The sequence below is a fragment of the Camelina sativa genome, chromosome 13 (assembly GCF_030686135.1).
Source record: "Camelina sativa cultivar CO46 ecotype springtype chromosome 13, ASM3068613v1".
In the NCBI taxonomy this organism is placed as follows: Eukaryota; Viridiplantae; Streptophyta; class Magnoliopsida; order Brassicales; family Brassicaceae; genus Camelina; species Camelina sativa.
The window spans coordinates 21,097,769-21,122,888 of NC_141892.1; the positions used below are offsets into that span (position 1 = coordinate 21,097,769).

Consider the following 25,120-nt stretch of genomic DNA (forward strand, 5'->3'; position numbering starts at 1 on the left):
TTAATATGCATGTTTTAACTAAAACATCTTATATTTTGTAACGGAGGGATCAGGTCAATGTATGTATTTTAAATATTATTTTTAATTTGTTTTTCCCAATTAATTAATTTTATCTAATTAATTTATAATTTTTTAGAATGTTTTTTCTTCTTCTTACGTTTAATACAGTTTATAACATAATTACATTAAATTTATTATTAGATAGAATATAAAATTGTAAAACACTTACTTTTGTTTTCTATAATTAAACAGAGGTATATGCATATATGGTATGTTAGTGTATATTTTTATGTGTATACAATTATTTTTTTTGGAATATTAAGAATGTGTTGTAGTATGTGTAATAGGGATTTTTGTCAAATGTGCCATATTTTTTTAAAAAAGTTTCCAAATGTGCCATATTATTTTCAATCTGACGAAAATGTGCCATATTTGGCATTATGGCATAAATTGTTGTCCACCAAAATGAAAACAAAAAGGTTAAAGTTGTCTATGAAAGTTGAAGTTGTCTACCAAAGGGATTAAAATTGCCCAAAAATGTTAAAGTTGGCGACCAAAGGGGTTAAAATTGTCCAAAAAAAAATAAATTTGTCCACCAAAGGGGTTAAAGTTGTCCACCAAATGTCAAAAATGTTGTCCACCAAATTAAGTTGTCCGCCAATTGCCATCGTTATGACACATTTTGAAAGACTTAATCGAATATGGCAGATTTGAAAAGGAAAAACACTGTTCATGGCACATTTGATAGTTTTCTCTGTGTAATATTTATATTTTGTAGTTCATATACTAAATAATTTATAAGTTAATTTTCCAAACTATGACTACAAATCTATAGTATATGAAATAAACTAATAGTTTTAGTGTTGGTTCTATAGTCCAAACCCACCATGCTAGGTGGATCACGCAACATATTCAAAGATTTTGAATCCGCAAAAACTCATCATACGAAACTCGTGAAAGTAAAATATAATATGTGAGGCTAAAAGTCACTTTCTATCAAATCGCTTTTTCAATTTTTTAAAGAACAACACTTCTTCAATCGCCTCTTTATATAATAAAAAAATAAAATATGTATACATTTACAATTATGTATGTTACCTTTTAAAACAATTAGTTTCTATAAAAAAATCAAATATAAGTAGAGTTAATTTGTTTATTAAATTAATTATTTAATGTTAATGACATGCCTGTAAATAAGTGCCAACTTGAAGATTTATTTTATAAATGTCTCCAAAAATGTATATATAGCTACATTTTTGTTATTAATTGAACCGTATCATATTTTCCCCCCATTTATTTTGTATATTAAAACATAAAAAAACAGATTTTATGATAAAACATTAATAAATCTTTGTTTATAGGATAAGCTAACTAGGTTATAGGATAAACATTAATAAATATTCCACACCCCTCAATTTTTTCATGATTTTTATTTATATAGACTCTAAGTTCACAAAAAAAAAAATTGGACAGAGATTTACAAAGTTGATCTATATATATATATATATATATTGGGGTGTGGAATTTTATCATCTATATAACTCACATACACCAGAACAATACTAAATACAAATTCATGTGATTAAGGTCCAGTCCAATTTTTAGTGCTGTTGACAAAAAAAAACAAAATTTGGTTCACTTTCATAATTTCAAGATTATGTATAAATAATTTCAATAAGTTTAACTAAACTAAATACAATAAAAAAAAATTATGAAAACATTAACATATATAAATTTATGTAAAGTTATTCTCAAAAATGTATTGAGTCTAAACCTAATTAATAGTCATAAAACATGATTTAGAAAAGAAAAAGAAGTAAGAAACAAAAAGAAGATCAGTTCATGAAGGAAAAGATAAAAACAACAACAGAAAAAGAGAGTGAAGAGTTCCAATACGAGAATTGGTCAATTGGAACACTAGTTGTTGTTGTTGTTCTTGTTAGAAGGTTGACCAGTCCAATAAGTTTTAACAGCAACAAGTATCTTCTCAGGATTAGACGAACCTTTCTCATGATCCACTATTTGACTCTTCCACTTCATTCCCTTCACTATCTTGTCTACCTTATTCAACATCTCCACATTATCTCTCAACACAACTGTTCCTTCTGGTCTCAGTATCCGATCCATCTCCAACAGTATCAGCGTCAAATCACACCTTACAACACAAAAAACATTCGATTTAAAATCATGTTTTAATTAAATACAGATATGGTTTTGAGTTGGAAGTCCATGTATAACACATTTACCTATGTCCGTATAAGCTGAACAATCCTCCTGCATGAATCATATCATAAGTTCTTGGATACGTTGAGAACCCTTCACACCAATCTTGATACGTTCCTATCAGTCCACGCTCGTATATCACACCTAACGTTTGTTTCTCTGCGTCGACCGGGACAACGTTCATGACCCATGATGGATATTTCAGCATGGAAGCAGCGAACCCACCTAGGTAAGCGTTCATGTCCATTATGTTCCTGAATCTTCCATGTGAAAGCTCTGGGATTATCTTCTTGTAATGCGCTATTCTCTCTTTCCAAACCTCGTTGTCTTCTCTGAACTTCTCAGCGTTCATGTCTGGTATCGTTCCTCTGATGATTCTTGGAGGTACCGCGAATGCTCGGTCTGGCCAATCCTCTAGTGCACCGCCTGCGTATTCATCTGGATTGCTTGTTTCTGGTAATGGTGTTATGCAAGATTCCAAGTCTTTGTACCTAATTATTAAAACAGAGAATTATTAAAACCAACTTTTTTGAATCTTGTTTCTTTCACACCAAGTTTATTATGTAGTTTACCAAGCAAAATCGCCGTTATCTGAGCTGCATATCGGAGGCGATTTCTTGTTTTGTTTGAGGTTTTTACAGTCAATGTGATTGAGAGGCTTTTGCCAAATGGACAAGTCACCTTTTTCAGTCACTTTCTTCCAACAAAGACTCTTTGCTACATCTTCTATTGAATCTTGTTCTTTCTTCAAATCCTCCTCTGTTCTCTCCCAGCCTCTCCAGTATTGTTTCCAGTTAATCGGTGGTCCGGACAGGATCCAGTAACCGCCTGCTCTTAAGACTCTGTCAACCTCAGTCAGGTACAAACCATCTACAAAATATTATTGGTGTTATGTTCTTCCTTAACTATATATATGATTGGAAGAAAGGGTTAAAAGTTTAATTACCATTTTTAAACCAAGGGATCAAACAACGAGAACAATGAGCAAGATCAAAAGCTCTAGCTGGATAAGGAAGTCTTCTTGATCCCATAATACCGATTATTGCAGGAACTCCACGTTCTAAAGCAAACTGGACCTGAGCTTCATGAGTGTCTCTTGGAGCAAAAGACACAGCCATAATGTCTCTCTTCAAGAGGTAAGCACCAAAACTTGCAACCTAATTGAAAAAAGATTGAATTGGCCAATGAACAGAGGAGAGTATATATACTCTTAATTAAATTGAAAAACTTACACCACATCCAGTGTCAATAGCTGTTCTGATTCCACCATCAGTAAGAGGAATGAGCCTAGCAATGTCATCAATATAAGCATCGGCTCCACGGGGAAACATAGTTCCACCACCAGGGAATCTAAACCGGTCGCCTTCTACTTGAATCCAGTTTTGGACTGCTTTCTCAACACTGAGTTCCTTGTGAGGGATGTTGTCATACCAAGCATAGTCTCTGCTTTGTGGCCATTTAAATGGAATCTTGTAGTTTGGTGGAGGAGGAATCAAACAATAGAGAAGCTCATCTTTTGAAGGACAATGTCTTTCTCTATATTTCATCATGTTCCTATCAAATCTTCTTCCTCTTTGTCGATCTTCACAAGGAGTGTACTCACTGAGAGACAAGTCACATGGTTCGAAGTACTTGATGGTTTGGTTTGTTTCCTTAAGGTCAATCTGGTTATGGCTTTTGAAATCTATTTCAGCTGACTCTGAAGATGAGGAAGATGAAGAGGAAGAGGACGAAGAAGAAGAAGAAGGATTTGATTGAGTCTCGCATCCCAGTTTTGAGTAAGAAGATGGGACGGTATTGGCTTGCCATGCACCTAAAACATAGAACAAAATGCATAGTCCACTTACACCAAGAATCAAAGTTAGTTTCTTTCTTCTTGCTTCTGTTTGGTGATGAAGACCACTGTTCTCTTTCGCCATTCTTGAGTGCAAAGATATTGAGAATTTAGACAGAAACAGAAATAAAATCCTCTAGATGATGTTGTAAAATTTACAAGTTATGATTATAGAGAAAGAAGGAGAAGGCCATCATAGTGATTTTTTTTCTTTTGTTAAGGAAATGCTAAATGTGAACCATCATCATAGAAAATTATTGAACAAGAGAAAGAAACACAAATGTAAAAAAAGAAGAGATTTGTCTCTATTCTATAGCAAAAAAAAGAGAGCTAAGAACAGTTAATTAGAGAGAAAATAGGAAGTTGACCAAGAACAACCTCACTTTCCTCTATAGCCTCCTTTAATCTCGTTTTACCATATGTATACAAAACAAACATTGCCATGTTGAATTAAATGAAAACCTCATATTGTATATATACATTTATGTATGAGAGTCCAATCTGTATCAATCACAAGATTTTCCTCTTTTTTACATGTTGTGATTGATTGATAGAACAATAAATGGGCTAGCTACATTTATTATTGTCTGTCACACACTATTGCGATTAGTGATATTGCTGACTTATAAAAGACTAGGTTTTATGAATGTTTAAAGTTTAAACCATTTCTTCATGAAACAGATAACTCAATGCAAAATGTCAAGTATATAAAACGTTCAGAGAACAAATTATCACATAAGCAAAAGTATGTCAAAAACAATAAAACAGAAAAAGTCCCGTGCTTTAATCGCCTATTTAAAGAAAAAAAAATGTTATTCCATATATTTTTTAATAGAATAGATGATTGTATATAAGCATCATTACCTTGTCCTTCGATGTTTTGCATTAGTCATACTTTTCGGTAATTAACCGGAGTTTCAGTTTCTAACATGACTAACTTTGATGATGTCAACAAAAAAAAAAAAAACTTTGATGATGTCTCCATTCCTTTCTCAAGATCTCAAAATCTAAAGAAATAAACAGTTTTTGATACCAAATGAAATAGCTATAACGGAGACATGTTAAAGACGACAACCAAATATGAATTAACTTTAAAATCCAAGAAAAGTAACTTTTTTTTCATAAATCCTACATCATCTATCCAATATATAAATCATATTATCACAAAATTTTAGTAGTAATTAATTAAACTATATAATTTATGAACAAGCCCTTAGGCATAAAATTAAAAGTTTTTCCACTAAAAAAAAAATTCATAATGAGAAAAGGATTGCAAAAAGTTGAACTGAATTCCAAAAAGGAACACTACATTGTATCATACATACACCAAAATTTATAAGTTGCGTACGATTCATCTAGAGAAAAAGGAAACAAACTAAACAAAATCCTAAAAGGACTATGATAGAAAGCTCGTAAATTTATATAAATAGGGCACATACGTGACTTCTTTTTATCACCTACACATTCTCAGAGTTCAGATATCTCATCATATATTCTACATCTTCTTCCTATCCATACGATTCGAATCATGGCCACGAAGAAGATCTTTTTATTCGTGCTTATGATCATGTTTCTCTTGAGTTCCAGCTCCGCCAAAACCTACAAAGTCGGAGGTTCCAACTATGGCTGGACGGTAAAGGACGACTCTTGGGCTGAACATAAGGAATTCCACGTTAAAGATTCACTAGTCTTCGAATGCGATCAGAACGTCAACGACGTCACTCAAGTATCCAACGCTTTAGAGTATGATTCATGTGATTCTTCTTCTCCTAAAGTTGTTTACAAAACAGGACACGATGTCGTAACCTTCACGGAACCAGGACATCACTTTTTCATCACCTCAAATCATATTCAATGCGTCTGGGGAATGAAACTCGATGTTCTTGTCGTCCATGACTTGTCACGTCCGACTCCTCCACCATTACTACCATCTACGAAGATCCATGGCCCATCCGGTCCGATTCTTCACCACCACCACCGAGGGAGATCCATGAGCCGTCACATCCGGTTCCTCCACCACCACCACCGACGAGTATCCATGAGCCGTCACGTCCGAATCCTTCACCACCACCGAGCAAGATACTTCCTTCTGGAAGGATTTACGAAGTCGGTGACACAAGCGGATGGAGCGTATATAACAGTTTCTACTATTCCAAGTGGAGTGAAGATAAACAATTTCGTGTTGGAGATACTCTCTTTTTCGAGTACAACAACCACATCAACGACGTTAGGGAAATCAGCGGTGAACTTGAGTTCGAATCCTGCAAACCAACTTCAACTGTAGCCGTGTACAAGACGGGGCACGATCTCGTTAAGCTCACGAAGCCAGGTGTGCATTATTTTGTAAGCTTAAAGACCGGTCTCTGTCATGCTGGGATTAAGCTTCGTGTCACGGTGCAACCATCAACCGAAGACGTTACATTGCCGAGTGTTCCCAAGAAGAAGATGAAGTCCTCACCTATTGGCTTCTTCAACAGGTGGTGGTTACGCATTTTCAGACCTCATCACTAAGTAGTCAACCATTATGATTACATTTAGTGTTCTTGAGAGCTTTTTTTTTTTTTTTTTGGTTTTCTTTTTGTTAGTTGTTTGTTTAGTGGCTGGAATACATTGTTTCATTTTAGATTTTGTCATATGTTTTTCTTTAATTTTTCAACGTTTCTATTTACTTTTGATCATGAGAATATATATGGCCATAAATTCATAAACATGAACACGTCGCATATGACATGTGACATGCCCATGTGTTAGATTCTGAACAGAAACTGAAACCATAGTATAAACAATAGCTAGAACGAGAACTATCGTTTTGAAATTTAACCCCAAAGTTAAAAAAAAAATTAGTGAAGAACTTGTAGTTTACTTGTCAGCCAAGTAAGTGCCCTTCGAAGACCATTAAGCAGATAAAGAGAACGTGAAAGTTGTCCAAAAAAAAAAAAGGGAACGTGAAAGTTAGAAATTAGAATAGTTCTTGACGTTTCACTTACACACCCTAAAAGTGAGTGTTTTAGATGTCTCTACGGAACTGTATATGCCTGACATGTTTTGCTATTAGCCAATATTCCAAACTTGCCCGGCCGTGTTTAGCTAATATGACACTATGAAAACTTTCTCAAAATCTGTCAAAACAACAAATGCTGAAGTGGATACATTGGAATAGCTCCAAACTTTCCCGTTTTTAAAAAAAAGTAGCATAAGTTATAATTGATCTCAAACCACGAAAGAATATATATAGTGAATGCTTACAAGCACATGCATGCTTTACGGAACTTAGATCCTTTACGAATCATAGCTATGAACATGGAGGCGGATCTACGTGAGAATCTTTTTCAAAATTTACCCAGTAAAAATGTCCAAATGGTATCTTTATTTCAGTTGGTTAATGAAAAATTTATGTTACTTCAAGCCACCAGTTCGAGTCCGTGTACATGCTTATTATTTAGCAATATGCTTAACGTCTTAGATTAGCCACTTCACTTTAGCTATAGTTCCTTTTTATTCTTTTGACTATTAGATGCATTTTTCTTCTATAAATTTATATATACTTTCAGTTCTATTTTTTTTTCTTGTATTTCTTTCTTGTTTAACTTAAACAAATTTAATTCATATTTTAATTGTTTAGTATACACATAACTTAACTAAAAATGTTAGTAAAACTACTAATAATAATATCAAACAATATTATCTCTTTTGTAGCTCATTTGTTATTTCTAGAGTTTAAATTTATTTGATATGGTTAGATAAGTGAATTTAAAGGTAATACATATATTTATAGTTTATTGTGAATTTTAAGTTTGTAAATGTGTCTTTTTTAATTATTAAATTATATATATATCATATAATATAAGTAATTAAGTATAATTATAAATCAATAAGAGCAACACTTCAAAAATTTGGGTTCATTTTTAATTTCAAAATTTAAAATATGTTAAATGGAATATATACTTTGATGCTGTCAAATTAGTATATATATATATTTCTCTAACATTTATATAATAGAAATTTATTATTATTAATTATACTATATGTGTTTGTGTCCCATACAAAATAGTCTTCTGCATCCGCCACTGCGTATAGGCAACTAAATGTATAAATTACTTGGCTTCTATTATTGAATATACACACTTTTGTACAATATTTCACGCTTCTCAAATCTCTACACTGATGGGTCTCCTCCTGCCATAAGATAAGCCATTGTTACTACAGGTTCTTATATTTTTTCATACACTGCCATAACATCAGCCATAGTACATATGACAAAAGAGAAACATAGACTGATCTTGGTATCATCTTTACTCTGCAGCTTGGAGAACAGATCCATTTGGAGAGCATATATTCACAGAAGGGTCACCTCGGAAGCTAGCTGATCCGTTCGACTATGGTGGAGGTCTTGTGAATCCTGAGAAAGCTGCAAATCTCGGTCTTGTATCTTCTTTATGACTTAGGAATATAATCGAAGACTATGTACTCTATGTGCTCTGTTGGTTACATCGAGACATCAATCTCTCAGCTTGTCGGTAAAGGAACAGTCTGTTCAAATCCCAAACAATCTGTTCTTGATTTCAACTTACCTTCCCTCACAATTCCAAACCTCAAAGATGAAGTTACTCTCACCAAAACCCTAACTAACGTTGGACCACTTGAGTCGGTTTATAACGTAACAGGAGAGCCACCATATATCCGGCATCCAAGTTACTGTGACCCCGGAGACGCTAGTGTTCAACTCTACAATCAAACTAGATTCTTTTAAAGTCAGAGTCTCGACCACACACAAAATCAACACAGGTTATCCTGGAGCGACTCTCTGCATAATGTCACCATTCCTTTGTCTGTGAGAACGCAACTTCTTCCTAATTACTACTACGATGAGAATTGAACAAACAAAACCTAATCATTTGTATCTTGTTGTGGAGTTTGTACTAGATATTGATGGAAGCGAATGTGTTTTTATTTTTACATCAAATTTGAGTTTGTACTAACCACTCTCGTTCACCCCCTCTTAATAAACCAATCAAAACACAACAAACTGCCATTTCATGTTATATTTATAAAATAAATCAAAACTAAAATAAAAAGACAAAATTAATGAAACTAATTCTGTAGATTTTTATTAAGAAAATTATGTTGGTTTAGGTTTATAAAATAATGATTAGAGTTTAGATTTTACAATTAAACGAAATCATATGTCGGTTTGGGTTTACAAAAAAGTGGTTAGGGTTTAGTTTTTAAAATTAAACAAAATTATGTGTCGGTTTGGGTTTACAAAAGAGTGGTTAGAGTTTAGGGTTTAGGTTTTACAATTAAATGAAATTATATGTCAGTTTTGGATTTACAAAAGAGTGGTTAAAGTTTAGGGTTTAGATTTTACAATTAAACGACATTATATGTCGGTTTGGGTTTACAAAAGAGTGGTTAGGGTTTACATTTTACAATTAAACAAAATTATATGTCGGTGTGGATTTATAAAATATAGTGGTTAGTGTTTAGATTTTACAATTAAAGAAAATTGTATTTTAATTTGGGTTTATAAGAAGAGTGATTTGAGTTTAGATGTTATAATTTAAAATTATAATATAATGTTTAGAATTAATAATTTTAAAATTAATTGATATACAGAATTTATTTTCTTAATTAATAATTTGTTTTCTTAACTAACTATGAATGGGTGAATAAGAAAGGTTCATCCCTAGGGGTAAACCCAAGAATTGTCCTATAAAAATTCAATAAAAAATAAATTTTTTTCAAAAATATTAAAAAATAAACTGGACCAAGCTATACACAATTTCTTTGGTTCAATAAAATATTTAATGTCCCATTTGCCATCTGTAACCATGTCCCACATCGAAAGAAGCAAAAGACGACAAAGCTACATATATAGAGAGAAGAGGCATCATATGTCGCCGAGCTTGGTAACGTGAGCTTGTAATCCGAGTGGAGGCTTTAAGGGTAATGGTACGGTTATGTGGTATTAAGGGGTCGGGCTCGAGATTGATTGACCCGCCCAATTCAAGTTGATTTCTGGCAGTGCATTGTCTACGGTCTAGCTTTCCGAGTCCTATATGTGACTCCTTGATTGGATCACACAACTAGGCCATCACCTTTTCATTTTTTTCCCTAATTAGCTTCCTTGGAAAACAAGTAAATCCATATTACACTTTGGCCCTGTTCGTTTATGTGTCGCTGGTTTCAGCGACCAACGACACTAGTTGTTGTTTGTTTTCATGTTTCTGAATTATGTCGCTAAATCAGCGACTGTCGCAATATTTTTCGTTTTCTTGTCGCATAATACTGTCGCTAAATCAGTGACTGTCGCTAAAATTTGTCGCTATATCGTTCGTTTGGCTGTCGCTAGAGACTATGATTTTTTTTTTTTAAAGTTTTTTACCTTTAAATGTATAATAAATATGAAAATTAAGGAAATAAGTTGTAATTAATAAATTCTAATACAAATAATTACATAACTATTATTCTCATAAAAAAAGAAAATTTCAAGCTAAATTTTTTTAGTAAGGCAATTGACGTCCACTACCAATCTGACCGGTGATAGTATTACGCAACCCTTCCATTGCTCTGTCTCCAGTAGGTTCATATGGAGTGTATCCACCATGATGATGATGATGATCATCATCATCATCTTCATCATCACCATCTTCATTGTCATGAATATGATTTTCTTGTGTTCTTTGCCAACATATAAAATCATTATCCTCTCGATGTGATTCACGTATGAAGTTGTGTAGTGCCATGGTTGTTGTCACAATCTTGATCCACTTAGCCAACCCATACTTAGGATGCTTACGATCTAAGATTCTCCATTTTGCTTTCCAAACTCCAAAAGTCCTCTCAATCACTGATCGTAGTCCTGAATGTTTCCTGTTAAACAACTCTCGCGTGTTTTGTGGTGGTCTTCCTCTAGTAAACTGATCAAGGTGATATCTAACACTATGATGCGAGCCAAGATACCCTGTCCTTGTGGGATATCCAGAGTCAACCAAATAATACTTCCCATTTGGCGGTTGTGGAAAAGAAACTTCATTCTTCGCACAATAAGTTAACACATTTGTATCGTGTGCTCTACCTGGTACTCCAACATATGCATATATGAACTTCATATCGAAGTTACATATAGCAAGGATATTCATAGTTGGTTCCAATTTTCTTCCTCTGTAAGCTTCTGCATTTGTACTTGGAGGACGAACTGGGATGTGTGTTCCATCAAGTGCTCCAATGCAATCCTTAAAATATGGCCAATATCGATCATCATTTCTCAGAACTGAGCTTACCCTTGTGAATTCTCCTTCTCCCGGTTTTATCGTATCTGCTGCAAACTTCAGAATAACGCTTAAAACTTCATCAAGTTTCCTCTTCACTGTATCCAATGATATTTGATACCTTACAGCAATCTCTCTCACGGTTTTATCCTGACCAACCATCTCAAGAAACATAGCAACTGCTTCTTCAGTGTGAACATTGCAACCTCTATCTCTGTTCTCTTCTAAACCATATCTCGTAGTAAGCATCCTGCATAATGCTTCAAACGTTCTTTGATTCATCCGTAGAATATCATAGCACTGTTGGTCTGATCCATGCATTAGTAGCTGAACATGACGCCATCCTCCTCCTCTATATGTTCTATGAATCAACCTCTCATTATTAAGCCTTTCTAACAACTTAACATCATCAAAATCATCATCGTCATCTTCCAACATCCATCTAAGCATCTACAAAACCATTATACATGTACAAAAAAAATCATGTAGCCATAAACCAAGAAAAAAAATCATGTAATCATAAACCAAGAAAAAAAATCATGTAGTCATAAACAAAAAAAAATTCATATAATCATAACCAATAGTCACAAATAAACAAGTTATGCAAATTTCATATAATCATAGCAAATTGATCAACAAATAAACAAGTTTAGTCATCAATACTTATTCCAGTCCTATGCTCCAAATAACTAATCTTATCCTCAATACTAAAAAAAGCAATGAAACCCTGTCGATTGGCGACATCAGCGAGAAGATGGTCAACCGAGGCTTTGTGGAAACGTGACCACATCCTCACTCCAGGCAACTCATTCAGAATCTCTACTACACGCACAACACTGCAACTATCATCACGCTCCAACATCTTCTCAACTAATTCATTCTTACGAGTAAGAATCAAGTTTCTTGAAGAAGAAGTCTTTGTAGCTATGTCAACCTCCTTCTGCTTTCTCTTTGATCTAGAACTTCCTACTCTAAACTGTGTTCCTACCACTGGTGGTGCCATACTTGTATCAACTGAATCTGCTTCATCACCATTTTCTGCATCCACTCTAGAATTTAAACTTGTTTCTCCTTGTTGGGCGCTCCATCCCTCTGCTCCAGTAACAATAACTGAACAAAACGCCTCTCTAAAAACATACATATTGGGCAGGAGTTTGTTCTTATACTTTACAGCATCAGGCCATTCCTATATAAAGAGAAACAAAGAGATAAGTTAGCTCAATTCACTTAAATATGTGGAGACTAGCGAGGCATAAATGAAACAATGATACATGTGAATAGTGAAGAAAGAAAGAGAGAGTGAAGTTACCTTAATTCGTTCATTCCACCAATCATCAGCCATGTCTATTCTTCCAAAAGCATCAAAGGTGATTCCAGTTCTGTTATGGAGCAAGATCTTATACCTAATGTATGATCTTCTACACACATCATACTTGTTTTTAAACCTAATCCATAAAAATTTCTTTTGGAATTTCTCTTCAAACTTCTTTGTGACATAATCCTTTCCAATCTGATTCAATCCTATCTTCGTTGTGTTCCCCATTCTTTTCTCAGTAGTATATAGTTGAAGAAAGTACCGACATTCCTCATCCGACCAACTCTATATTCAATCAAAACCAACCAAATTCAAACTTACATTTCTATAAAAACAGAAGAAAATATAACTTACATCATCATTGTTCATCTTGACAACCTTGGAATACATCAACAGATCAAATCACAGGCTATGCATAAACACAATAAGAATGATTCAGAATTATGTGTTTTTTGAAGTAAAAGCAATGTAATGTCATCAAAGAAACGAATCAACTTTACTTTGAAAATCAATCTCTATCGATCTAAAGCAAGAGAGAAACACAAGAGTTACATATAGAAAAAAAACTAGTGATAAGAGAAGAAGAAGCTGAAGTACTAAACACATTTAACAAGACATTAGTTTCACAAAACAACACAGGTTCCGAAACCACACATCAAAAATGAGAACGAAATGGACTAACCATGAGAACGTAGAGCTCATGATGATCGTAGAGCTCTTCCAACAAATGTGTACTCATTATAGAACATATAAGACCGAATTACAAATAAAAATCTGATTCAAGTAAGAATCATAACTAGTTTCAGCAAAGTTCAATGAATCATAAGCCTCATCAGAAATTAATAAATCAAACACACAGTTTCAGTAAAGAAAACTAAAACCCAATTCCCAGATCTTAGTAACAGTTCAAACCCTCCAACGAAATGACAAGCTTAAGCTTACAAAAGCTAGAAGCTTTCAAATCATTTTTGTTTGGAATCGATAAAGAGGAGAAGAATCGAAGAAGAGAAGAGAAGTAAGAGAGATTTATGAATCACCTGAGCTAAAGCTTGAAGTTGGTTCTTTGCGGCTTCAATATCCGACGAGACCGAGAGAAGATGAAATGAGAAGAGATGTAATTTGGGATTTTAGGGTTAATGTCTCTTTCTGATTTCACAAATATAACGAAGGTATTTTAGTAATTATATTAGTTTTTAAAATGCTGTCGCCGTGTTTTTGAATCCAGTCGCTATAAAAATCAGCTACTTGAAATTTCGATCGCTGATCTTTGGCGAAAGTCACTGCGACCGGTCGCTGGCGACAGACGCTGCGACTAATCACTGAACCAGCGACAAGCAAAAGAACAACTTTTAGTCGTTATCGCTGGTTTTTGTCGCCAGCGACTGGGAAACGAACATGCCCTTTATATTCATTGCTGGAAAAGGAAGTCTTCTTCTGACTTGTATAGGTTTCATCTGTTTGGAGGATGAGATCCACTACGTGTTTGGAGGTGGTATAGGTTACTTCCTGAATGAACAAATAGCCTACTTTTATTTCTATAATTTAAACTATTTAATTTATGTAACTTTGATTAATAATGGTGAAGTTTCTACTTTGCATATTTCTTTTCCCCAAATGTTCAGAGGGTTCTTGGGCTTGCCTGGTTGTTCTTCCCAGCAAAACGGAACAGAGGCAAGAGTGTGAATCGGAGAAGCAAACACACGTGGACTTGCAGGCGACGAAGTGTACAACAATGATCTCGACTTTGCAGCTAACACAAGTGCCAGCTTCGCCTTCTCTTCTTCCTTTGCTTCTCTCATTTCTGTTTTTCTCTTCTTTGTGTCTTTACTTGTTCTTCAGCTTAGAGTCTTTTAGGCTGTTTCTTTTTTAGGTAGTGGAAAGTGAAGAAAATATTAGACAATGCATTAAATATGTCGCAAATCATTTGTGATCAATTGATCATTGATGATCCACCGGTGGATTTTTTTACTGTCGACTGCTAACATAGACAACCTTTCAAATAAGTCAATACTCTTTTGTTAGAGGAAATTGCCAGACCACGTCACCACCAAATCCCTCTCTCACCAACTAAACTGTTATTATTTGTTTTCTTTTACTATTCAAAAAATAGATTGTCACTAAACTTGAAGAGTGTCATTCTCTTATGAATTTTTTTACAATATGTTATTGTTCTAACTAAACTAAGTGCACCACTATTAAATATTTACCCAACTGCTCAAAATTTGTCTATGATTCTCTTTTCTAGCGGTATGTAACAGTACTACAGTAAAATAAGCAACACTCGAAAATACCAACGCGCACCTAAACAATCTCTTGAGACTCTTCATGCAAAAGGCACGTGCGACTGTTCTTTTGACAATCTCTTCTTTAATAATCATTTTTATACTCATTGATATGATCATGAAACCATCCAAAACGACTCTTTAGCCTTGTTCAACACAAACGAAGTCAAAGATCAATTCTTACAGCCAAACTACTATTTGAGATACATTCTTATTTCACTTAGAGCATATCTCGAAGTGGAATCAGTGCAATCAGAGTTCATATGAAGGAGTTTTTCATTTTACAAATCAGATGAACTCATGGCTATGCGATTTGGACCTACAAACATTCAACGGAGGATTCCGAGCAGATCAGAAATATTCAAGGTATGAACGAAACATTTCTGAAATCTTGATCCACTACATAACTACGGAGAATTGGAATCACCTTAATATCAGTTCATATGTGAAAGATATAGATATTTCAAGTCAGTGAATCTATTCCAGTTCCAGTTTCACGTTTGAGCCAAAGATCGTGTTACACAGACCAACTCAGCAACAATTTCGACATGAAATAAGTTGGAGGATGTCGATGGATCTCGTATGTTTCCAACAAGTACAAGAAAACAAGATTTGGCCAACAAACCACAAAGATACGCTTCATTTGCCAAAGGAGGTCAATCTAGTTCTTCACCTGTCCAACTGGTTTAGGAGCTTCCAGAATTATGTTTGGCAACCAGGAGCTGTTTCTACTAAGACCAAGGTGAACAAATCATACAGCCCATGTTGTTTCTCATCAGCAAGTTGGAAAGAATCAAAGTCAAAGAAGATCAAGGATTTAATGGGTCAATTGAAGAGCTTATGGCCGAAGAGAGCATGAGAAACCCTATTGAGGATGTTGTCTATCAAGTCCAGTCCACTTTGAACCTAATACAAGCCCTAGAAAGCCCAAAATAATTACTTTATTTTGTGGTCTAAGAAGAGTGACGAAAATAAGAGATACATGCACCAAAAGTCACTTTGGAGGAAGGAAACATGCACCAAGAGTTTGGTCTTCATTCAACTTAGTATCTTTAATGTTTTTAATTTCAAGAATAAACAATACTTGGCTTTGTGACCAAGTTTTCTATCCCTATATAAACACATGTAATCTTATTTGAGAAAATCATTCAATCAAGAAATCTTTTGTCTTTTATTTGAGAGTGGTAAACTCCTTTGTTCCTTTGGAACTAGTTCTTTCTCCTTGGTGGGTTACATCAAAGAGTTCTCCTTGGTGGGTTACATCAAAGAGTTTTGGTATATCAAGTGATTCCGCTGCACTTGACGTTGCCATTCACTAGCTGAGGATTGAAGAGTCGTTATAAGAGAGTCTAGGGCACAAGGATTTTCGGGATTCGTCTCACGCCTTGTCATCTGTCTCCGCGAAGCTTCTATCTAAAGTTCCACCGCCTTGCTTTGTTTGGTTTGTTTTAAGAGAATTTGGGGCATAAGGATTTTCGAGTTTATCTCACGCCTTATCATCCAGCTTCGCGAGCCATCAGAGTTCTAGGATTATCAGTCTACCTACCTTAGAGCGTTGATTCCTTGGGAGGATCACATCACTCATGCTATTGATCACAAACTGCTTGAGCGCTTGTGATATACTCTACTACATTTAAGAAAAATTTGTATACATTTAAGGAATTATGTAGCTGACGTGAAAATAATTTGCCGACAAATGACTTTATTATGATTAAAGAGTTAAAAAAGAAAGCCCAAGTGAAGCAAGCTGATCCATTCGACTACGGTGGAGGCCTTGTGAATCCAGAGAAAGGTACAAAACCTGGTCTTGTATATGACTTGGGACTCGTAGACTATGTACTCTACATGTCCTCTGTTGGTTACAACTACACATCAATCTCTGAGCTTTGTCGGTAAAGGAACAGTCTGTTCAAATCCCAAACCATTTGTTCTTGATTTCAACTTACCTTCCATCAAAATCCCCAACCTCAAAGATGAAGTTACTCTCACCAGAACCCTCACTAACGTTGGACCACTTGAGTCGGTCTGTAAAGTAACGGTAGAGCCGGCATTGAGCATCCAAGTAACTGTGATCCCGGAGATGTTAGTGTTCAATCTACTACCAAACGGGCTTCTTTTAACACAGGTTACTACTTTGGAAGCTTGACTTGGAATGGCTCTCTGCATAATGTAACCATTCCTTTGTCTGTGCGAACGCAAATTCTGCCTTACTACTACGATGAAAATTAAACAAACAAAAAACATAACACTAACCATTTGTATCTTGTTGTGGAGTTTGTGAATGTGATATAATTTTATATCAGATTTGAGCGGACAAAATTCAATAAAAACTGGAAGCTACACATTTTCTTTGGTTCATTATAAAATTTAGAAGTACATTTAATATAAAACTTGTAATTTTCAATTGATAATTATATTGTATTCGTCAATCGTCATTAGTTGTTCCCAAATAAATATAATATATTAAGAAAGGGGAAATTAATAGGGTTAAATAATAAAAACTTATATACATGTCCCACATCGAAAGAAGCAAAAGACGACACAGCTACATATATACAGAGAAGAGGCATCATCTGTCGCCGATCTTGGTAACGTGAGCTTGTAATCCTAGTGGAGGCTTAAAGGGTAATGGTACGGTTATGTGGTATTCAGGGGTCGGGCTCGGGATTGATTGGTCCGCCCTATTCAAGTCGGTTTCTGGCAGTGGATTGTTTACGGTATATCTTTCTGAGTCCTATGTGGCTTCTTGAGATGATCACACAACTAGGCCATTACCTTTTTATTTTTTCCTTAAAATTAGCTTTCTTGGAAAACAAGTAATCGGATATTACGGTCTAGCTTCCGAGTCCTATGTGACTTCTTGAATGGATCACTACTAGGCCATTACCTTTTTATTTTTATAAAATTTAGTATTAAAAATCATTGTAAAAAAATCAAAATGAATAATTTTTGTTTATATAATTCTAATAGGATTCAGCTTAAACAATAACTCTTGTATTGCGCTTTCAGCTTCCTAGTATACACATATGACATATGTGATATGTATCATTATATTTCTTTGATTGTATTAAAGAAAAAAAAGGAGATTTACACATGTGCCATATATTTTAGGTAATATTACTAGAACCATACAAACCTTTTTTTTATTACTATCATATTTTAGCTCCATTTTCTATATCTAGTTTATCCTTGTTGCACCTTATAGAAAAAACCATAATTACAAAGAATGTCATTGTCACGTTAGACAAATCGCGTCGCCACATCAGAAATCGCTGACGTGTAATGAATAACTCAGCCGTAAAGCGCTACATCGGTAATGACGGCTGAGTTATGGTATGTTGTGGCTGATTTATGGAAAATGACTGATTTATGAGCAGACGGCTGACTTACGAGCATAACTCAGCCTGTAGTTATGACTGACTTAATGAAATTTGTCTAAGTTAAGAGAAAACGACTCGACTGAGTTATGAGCATAACTCAGCCATAAGTACGGCTGAGTTTTTACCCCATGGTTGAGTTGACAAAAAATTTGGCTGAGTTAATACTTCAACACGGCTGAATTAACTTTCTCCGGCTAGCTGAGTTATTAACAACGATTTACTTATCAGATGTCGTGACGGCTGAGTTATGATTAAATATTATAACTCAGCCGTATGAGCTGACTTATCAGAAAACTCAGCCATTTTACGGATGACTTAGTAGCAAAAGTTTAATTACTGGAATATCATTTAGTTACGGGTCTTACGACCGACTTATTAAACATCTGAGTTAAGATTTTCAGTTGAGTTATGACATTAGACGGCTGAGTTTGGCAGCCGTTTTTTTTGTTTTTAATTGCTATAATAGTATTCATGTTGCGACTGATTTATATTTTTGTTTGATGGCTGATTTACATGTTCGTTTGGTGGTTGACTTGCCACTTCGGATGCATCATTCTATGTCATGAGCTTCTAAGGAAATACGAAACGTCTTTTTTTCGACTCTTACTCTTCACCTGGTTCAAAAGTGAAAGATTTACATGCTCTTCACCTTGTTCTTCACATCAACAGAGATATCCATAACTTCATTTTCCTCATTCTTTTTCATTTTCGTTCATGGATCCAGTTCTGGTAATTATTATTTCCAGTAATTGGGTAAAGATACACAAATATATATTTAACACCGATGATAGAGGGTGTAGAGTTGTGCAGATAGATGCGGAAACAACGCACGACAAGCTTGTGAAATTGGTTCTCGATGACTACGGATTGAATGTGTTGAGCCATCAGCTAAAGTTGAGCTACATGTTCTCGAACAAGGTTTATATACAGCCGAGATTCATATAACTCAATCGTCATATGAATCTACGAGACCTTTCGTTTTCCTTTAAGTGTTATAAATCAGCCGTCAAGTAATAAAATTCAGTCATTTACTTCTTGTTTATTTTCTGTTATAAATCAGCCACAAAAATTCAGCCATTTATTTCCAATTTATTTCTTGTTATAAGTCAGTTATGAAGCATTGTAACTCAGTCGTTAGATGAATCTACGAGACCTTTTGTTTTCTCTTAAATATTATAACTCAGCCGTGAAGTAATATAAATCAGACATGTACTTTCAGTTTATTTCTTGTTACAAGACTTTTCGTTTTTCATTGAATGTTATAACTTAGCCATCAAGTACTAAAATTCAGCTGTTTACTTTCAGTTTATTTCTTGTTATAAGTCAGCCACGAAGCATTATAACTCAGCCGTCATATGAATCTACGAGAATTTTCGTTGTCTCTTGAGTATTATAATTTAGCCGTCAAATGATAAAATTCAGCTGTTTACTTTCAGTTTATTTTTTTGTTATAAGTCATTCACGAAACATTATAACTCAGCTGTCGTTGGAATAGTTTACTAATATGTATTTATTTTTAAAACTAAAAGTAAAAATTTAACCGAGGGTGATAATTGTAATCACACACGAAGCACTAAATATATAAATAATTTTTAGAAAATGTAGAACACATCAGTAATATTTTTAGGTTTGTATAATATTTGAGTAATTTTTCCTAAAAAAAACTAGTTAATTATTTTCTTCTGAACGTGTACATATACTTTTCCTCGTCGTAAGGCCAAAACCCTGCTTCTAACTAAAATAACTTAACAACGTTACATAATAGCAAGGAAATAAAACACATGTGTGCAAAAGAGCGTCGACCTGAGTCTAAGAGATCTGACAAATAACAAAAAGCTGCTAACTTTGCTTACATAACATCATCATCTCAATTTATACATATTCCTTTCCGTGAGTTTTAGTCTCTTGTTTACTCATGTTGCAATGTGTCCCTTCTCCTATCTCCAAAGCTTTCATCTATCTCTCCCTCTCTCTCTATATATATATATAGATTCCTAGATCGTGTATATACAGATTCAATCTAGTAACTCTATGTTCTTTTCCAAAATCTTTGATTGTTGTCGTAGATGTCTTCCTTGATAGTGAAAAGTCTCTGGTCCATTGTCTCTATCATTACAAGAATCTTCTCCTTCCGAAGACGCCGTCATGTGTCTAATCCAAGAACCACCACACATATAAGCTACTTCAGGATGTCTAAGAAACGTCCACTCTCTTTGCAGGTTATTTATTCTTTCTTTGAATAGCCACCTCGTTGTTGCCTAACCGCAGCCACAATCATAGGGCATGCATGATCATTGGTTTTTTTTTTCTTATTAAAAACAATTATTGATATATTTACTGTTATTATATGATAAAAATCATAAAATGCATAATGTAATAAAACATTAAGATGTGGTTATAGTAAGGAAAAAAACTATGACATTTATTTAGTCCAAAAATACATCATCTTTGAATTATTGGTGCATTTCAATCGGTGACTTAACAATTGCAAATGGACGTTATAAAATCAATTAACAGTGTTAAATAGGGTATATATGTAGGTTTTTGTCCTATATGAATGTGGAAAAATTGTCAAAATATCCAATTACGACGTTTCTCATAACTCATAAGAAACCTAAGGGCATCATTTGTGGGAGTTGCCCACGTTGGTGTTTTTATTAAATAAATAATTAAAAGAAGAGAAGAAAAAAAATAGGATTGGTTGAATACCGTAAGAAACGTTGCTTATGTGAAAATAGACATATATCATTTTCTTATTGGTATTAATATTTAAAAAATAGAAAAATGTACAATAAAAATAGTTTTTTTTAGTTGTTGTGAGAAACGATTCATCGTTGCTCTGTTAAAGATGGTCTAATGTTTTTAATTTTGACATATGTGTCACATGGACTACTAGACGGTTGAGCTTAAGGTAAGAATGTGTTGTACAGGTTGCGTTAGGATCGTTAAGAACGCAATCTCCAAGCTCCGAGGTAACTACATATATATATGTATATATGATCAAGAATTGATCTGGTGAAAGATATAATGAATTTGATTATTATTACAGGAGTTGATTCAGTGGAGGTGGAGAGAGAGCTAGGAAGAGTGAGAGTGGTGGGTTACGTTGACAGAAACAAAGTACTCAAAGCCGTGAGGCGAGCCGGGAAGAGAGCTGAGTTTTGGCCATACCCTGAGCCTCCACTTTACTTCACATCTACTCAAAACTATTTCGTAGATCCTTCCAAAGAGTTTAAAGAGAGCTATAACTATTATAGACATGGCTATAATGGTACAGAGCAACATGGTAATATCCCCGTAGGTTCTCGTGGAGACGACAGAGTTAGTAATATGTTTAATGACGATAACGTCAATGCATGCTGTCTCATGTAATTTAACTACGTAACAATAACATAACTAACTCTGTTATATCATACTGTATTGTATATATGGTTATACACGTACTTTTGAAAGAATAAAACTAATAAGAGAAGTCTGATGTTCTCGATCTATTTCTTATAAATATTGTATTAAATAAATTTATTAACGCCTTCTCAACTATCAGCGAGAAATGTCGATGGTCGTCGTTGCAATTCATCTTGAACAAAAACTCATTGATGCAACCTTGTCACCGAGAGAGAAGGAAAATGACATGAAGAATAATAGATTGTCAAGGAAAAAAACTAAGGATTTGAAAATTCTGTAAATTTGACGCAGTTTTCTCTAGTTATTACTGTACTAATTGATAAAGGAAAGGTTTCATGCAAAAAATGGAAATATTTTTACTTAAAAAGAAAAAAGGGAAAAATTACTAATAAACAGTAGTAACGAGATATAAAACAGATTCGATATTTCTCTAAGATAGATTTAGTCAATATGCTTTTGCGGTCATGTGTTAGTATGGTGTCCCGGTGGTACGCAAGGGCTCTATTCCCGACGGCAACAATCTCTAGCCGGATCGCTTTGTCTTCTGTGTACATTAACAAGCGGAAAGAAGATCAATACAGGAGGAGGAGCACGAAAGTAGTAGGAGAGACATGTAGTATTGTTCTTCCGTTTGCAATAACTCGCGGAAGAAAGATCCATACCATGTCAGAGGATGAGGAATGGTGGGAGAAAATAGAAGAAAGTCCTCCCTTCGATGAATTGATGCTGGACTCGGTTGTAGATGTCTCTACTGACTCTACCGAGTATAGCAAAGTCAAACCTTGGCAGACTCTTACACAAAAATCATGGGGCGGCTCTGGTATGTGACTAAATACTTATCTCAACGCTCACATCATTTTTTTTTTTTTTTTATTTGGCTTGAAATTGATGTTGTAGGATTTGCAATCGCCGGAAAGAAAATTCTTACGAACGCTCATGTGGTCGAACCAATGAATGATAACACTTCCGTGCATGTCAAACGACATGACTCTCAAATCAAATACAAAGCAAAAGTTCAAAAGATTTCACATGAATGTGATTTGGCTATCTTAGAGATTGATAGCGACAAGTTTTGGGAGGGTGTGAATCCCTTGGAGCTCGGAGACGTACCACCTCTCCATGAAATTGTATATGTTGTTGGTTACCCAGAAGGTATTTTCTTGACAATGTTTCAAATTGTCCTAAAGAATATATATGCATGGCAATAGAAGAGACATCGAAGTTTGCTCAAGTTTCCTATGGTCTTATAATTCGTCTTCCAATATACATAAAAATTATGCTAAATGATACTAATTTATTCAACTTTGGTTACTAGCTAGAACTAATGTGCTCAAGTGCAGGAGTTGGAAAAAATAAAATACGGTTAGTGTGACAGCAATCTGCTATCAATACAAATTATCGTATAAGTAGTAGTAATATGAGAATAGAAGAGAGATAGGTGTGTGCTATCAGGTTTCTATATTCCTAGCTGTGAGTTCCATTATCTAAGAAATAATCATATGCTTCAATACGTTTATAAAATTATATATAAATCGATTTTTTTTTTTTTGATAATTTATGAAACTCTCTAATTATGCTTCCATTACTATATTTTATCTGCTCAAATGTAGCCGGTGACATGATATGTGTTGCAAAAGGTTTTGTAACTGGAGTTGACACTACAGAATACATTCAAAGTTCCACGAAACTACTGACAATAGAAATTGATGGAACTATCAACCATGGAAATAGTGGTGGCCCTGTTATTACGGGAAACAAAGTCCTTGGTGTAGCATTTGAAAGTACTAAATGTGAGAAAAGAAAAGGGTAAGTTAAAACCTTAAATCATGGATATTAGTGTTGCGTATATTTGTGATCAAGAGGTGCAAGTGCAACCTTAAACTTTTGCATATTTTACACTGTTTTTTCGGTGCTCTTTGGTTTTCACATGCATATATTTATCCTGACGTTTTATTTTCAGGACTCACGGTTTTGTAATCGCAACACCAATAATTAGGCATTTCATAGCTAGTGCAGAAGAAAGCTCCCAAAACGCCGTTTTTGGCTCACTACTTCTATCATCTCAATCTCTCGAAAATGATCACATCCGTAATCATTTTAAAATGAGTCCTCAAACAACAGGAACCCTTATAAACAAAATAAATTCGTCGTCGGGGGCTCACAAAATTCTGAAGAAGAATGACATCATTCTCTCAATTGATGGTGTTCCAATAGGAAATGATGCGAAAGGTAATAATGGAACTAAATCTATTTTTTTCGGGTAAATGTTTTCGATGTTTACCTATAAAGTGAGGGTATGTTTGATGCAGTTCCTTTACGAAATGGGAAACGAATAAGTTTCAATCATTTGGTCTCTATGAAGAAACCATATGAAAAAAATCTTAATAAAGGTTCTAAGGAAGGTAAAGGAGCATGAGTACAATATCAGTCTAAAGCCGGTAAGTCCTCATTTGTTATCAAAATTTCATGCACTTCTTTCCAAATTATTGGCTATATATGTTGATTCACGTTTTTGAAATATGTTTTATTATGATGGTTAGGTGAGACCACACATTACAGTGCAACAATATTATAACCTTCCAAGTTATTACATATTCGGTGGTTTTGTTTTTGTGCCTCTTACTAAATCTTACATTGATGATTTGAGCTATATGTGTGCATGTGTATTACATGATGAGTACAAAATTACCGATAAGCAGCATGTCATAATCTCTCAGGTATGCTTTTTCTTTGTCCACAATACTGATTTTGTTTTCAAACTCAATGCCAATTTGAATATTTGTTTATTGGAAACAGTGAGGATAATTATATAGTTGAGCTACTAGTTCTTTTGTCTTAAATGAGAGCAATGCAAGATTGCAAGTATAGCGAATAAATAATAAATCTTTTTTTTTTAATATATTTTAGGTAATGTCAGATGACATTAACCAAGGATACGGTGATTTCAAAGATTTACGGGTAATTTATATATGAGACTTACTTTGATGCATCATGAATGAATCCCAAACACCATTAATTTATTAATCTGTCTTGAGAAACACATAGCTTTGTTTTCGCTAAAAATAAAATATATTTGTGGTGGGAACAGGTGAAGAAAGTTAACGGAGTGAAAGTAAAGAATTTTAAACACTTGTGTGAACTAATCGAGGGATGTTGTAGCGAAGATCTGAGGATGGACTTGGAAAATGACAAAGTTATGGTCCTCAACTATGAATCTGCTAAAAAAGCAACATTTGAGATCTTGGAACGTCACAATATAAAGTCGGCTTGGGCCATATATTGAGTAGTTTTCCGATCTGCATGCAACTTTATAATCCCATCAAAGATTGATGTTTTGATATTATCACACATATTAAGAAAAAGTTTAACTTTTATTTATAAATTAATTTATAATTATTTTTTGATAGATA

General features: G+C 34.3%; 3 protein-coding genes and 3 pseudogenes across 5 annotated transcripts; 4 read left to right on the plus strand and 2 right to left on the minus strand.

Moving 5' to 3' along the window:
- Positions 1 to 1,610: 1,610 nt before the first annotated feature.
- Positions 1,611 to 4,363, minus strand: LOC104737044 (putative methyltransferase PMT17). The gene is made up of 5 exons (XM_010457139.2): positions 3,456 to 4,363; positions 3,170 to 3,380; positions 2,796 to 3,093; positions 2,247 to 2,714; positions 1,611 to 2,155 (listed from the first exon to the last, which is right to left on the minus strand). The coding sequence occupies exons 1-5, from the start codon at positions 4,140 to 4,142 to the stop codon at positions 1,918 to 1,920; spliced, it is 1,902 nt and encodes a 633-aa protein (XP_010455441.2). The 5' UTR covers positions 4,143 to 4,363; the 3' UTR covers positions 1,611 to 1,917.
- A 1,222-nt stretch (positions 4,364 to 5,585) lies between these two features.
- On the plus strand, positions 5,586 to 6,568 carry LOC104738356 (blue copper protein-like; annotated as a pseudogene).
- Positions 6,569 to 8,221: 1,653 nt separating this feature from the next.
- On the plus strand, positions 8,222 to 8,807 carry LOC147929805 (subtilisin-like protease SBT3.8 pseudogene; annotated as a pseudogene).
- Positions 8,808 to 10,468: 1,661 nt separating this feature from the next.
- Positions 10,469 to 14,149, minus strand: LOC104737045 (uncharacterized). 3 transcript variants are annotated; one of them, XM_010457140.3, is made up of 4 exons: positions 13,681 to 13,797; positions 12,998 to 13,052; positions 12,638 to 12,928; positions 11,877 to 12,514 (listed from the first exon to the last, which is right to left on the minus strand). In XM_010457140.3, exons 2-4 carry the CDS (start codon positions 13,031 to 13,033, stop codon positions 11,978 to 11,980), a joined length of 864 nt encoding a protein of 287 aa, XP_010455442.2. In that variant the 5' UTR covers positions 13,034 to 13,052; positions 13,681 to 13,797; the 3' UTR covers positions 11,877 to 11,977. The 3 variants fall into 3 exon arrangements, with proteins under 3 accessions (XP_087336569.1, XP_010455442.2, XP_019090248.2); XM_019234703.2 differs by lacking the exon at positions 12,998 to 13,052 and having other exon boundaries at positions 13,681 to 14,149; XM_087480443.1 differs by lacking the exons at positions 11,877 to 12,514; positions 12,638 to 12,928; positions 12,998 to 13,052 and adding an exon at positions 10,469 to 11,778 and having other exon boundaries at positions 13,681 to 13,778.
- A 6,184-nt stretch (positions 14,150 to 20,333) lies between these two features.
- LOC104737046 (heavy metal-associated isoprenylated plant protein 44-like) lies at positions 20,334 to 21,740 on the plus strand. The gene is made up of 3 exons (XM_010457141.2): positions 20,334 to 20,524; positions 21,202 to 21,277; positions 21,355 to 21,740. The coding sequence occupies exons 1-3, from the start codon at positions 20,372 to 20,374 to the stop codon at positions 21,675 to 21,677; spliced, it is 552 nt and encodes a 183-aa protein (XP_010455443.1). The 5' UTR covers positions 20,334 to 20,371; the 3' UTR covers positions 21,678 to 21,740.
- Positions 21,741 to 22,160: 420 nt separating this feature from the next.
- Positions 22,161 to 24,993, plus strand: LOC104738358 (putative protease Do-like 12, mitochondrial; annotated as a pseudogene).
- Positions 24,994 to 25,120: the final 127 nt, after the last annotated feature.

Bases quoted from the DNA above. Each gene is read 5' to 3' on its own strand.
- LOC104737044 (XM_010457139.2), bottom strand. From the start codon at position 4,142: ATGGCGAAAGAGAACAGTGGTCTTCATCACCAAACAGAAGCAAGAAGA. The intron at 3,094-3,169 runs GTAATTAAACTT...AATATTTTGTAG, and splicing joins GATCCCTTGGTTTAAAAATG to ATGGTTTGTACCTGACTGAG. The intron at 2,156-2,246 runs GTAAATGTGTTA...TTGTGTTGTAAG, and splicing joins TTCAGCTTATACGGACATAG to GTGTGATTTGACGCTGATAC.
- LOC104737045 (XM_087480443.1), bottom strand. From the start codon at position 11,778: ATGCTTAGATGGATGTTGGAAGATGACGATGATGATTTTGATGATGTT.
- LOC104737046 (XM_010457141.2), top strand. From the start codon at position 20,372: ATGTCTTCCTTGATAGTGAAAAGTCTCTGGTCCATTGTCTCTATCATT. The intron at 20,525-21,201 runs GTTATTTATTCT...ATGGACTACTAG, and splicing joins AACGTCCACTCTCTTTGCAG to ACGGTTGAGCTTAAGGTAAG. The intron at 21,278-21,354 runs GTAACTACATAT...TTATTATTACAG, and splicing joins CGCAATCTCCAAGCTCCGAG to GAGTTGATTCAGTGGAGGTG.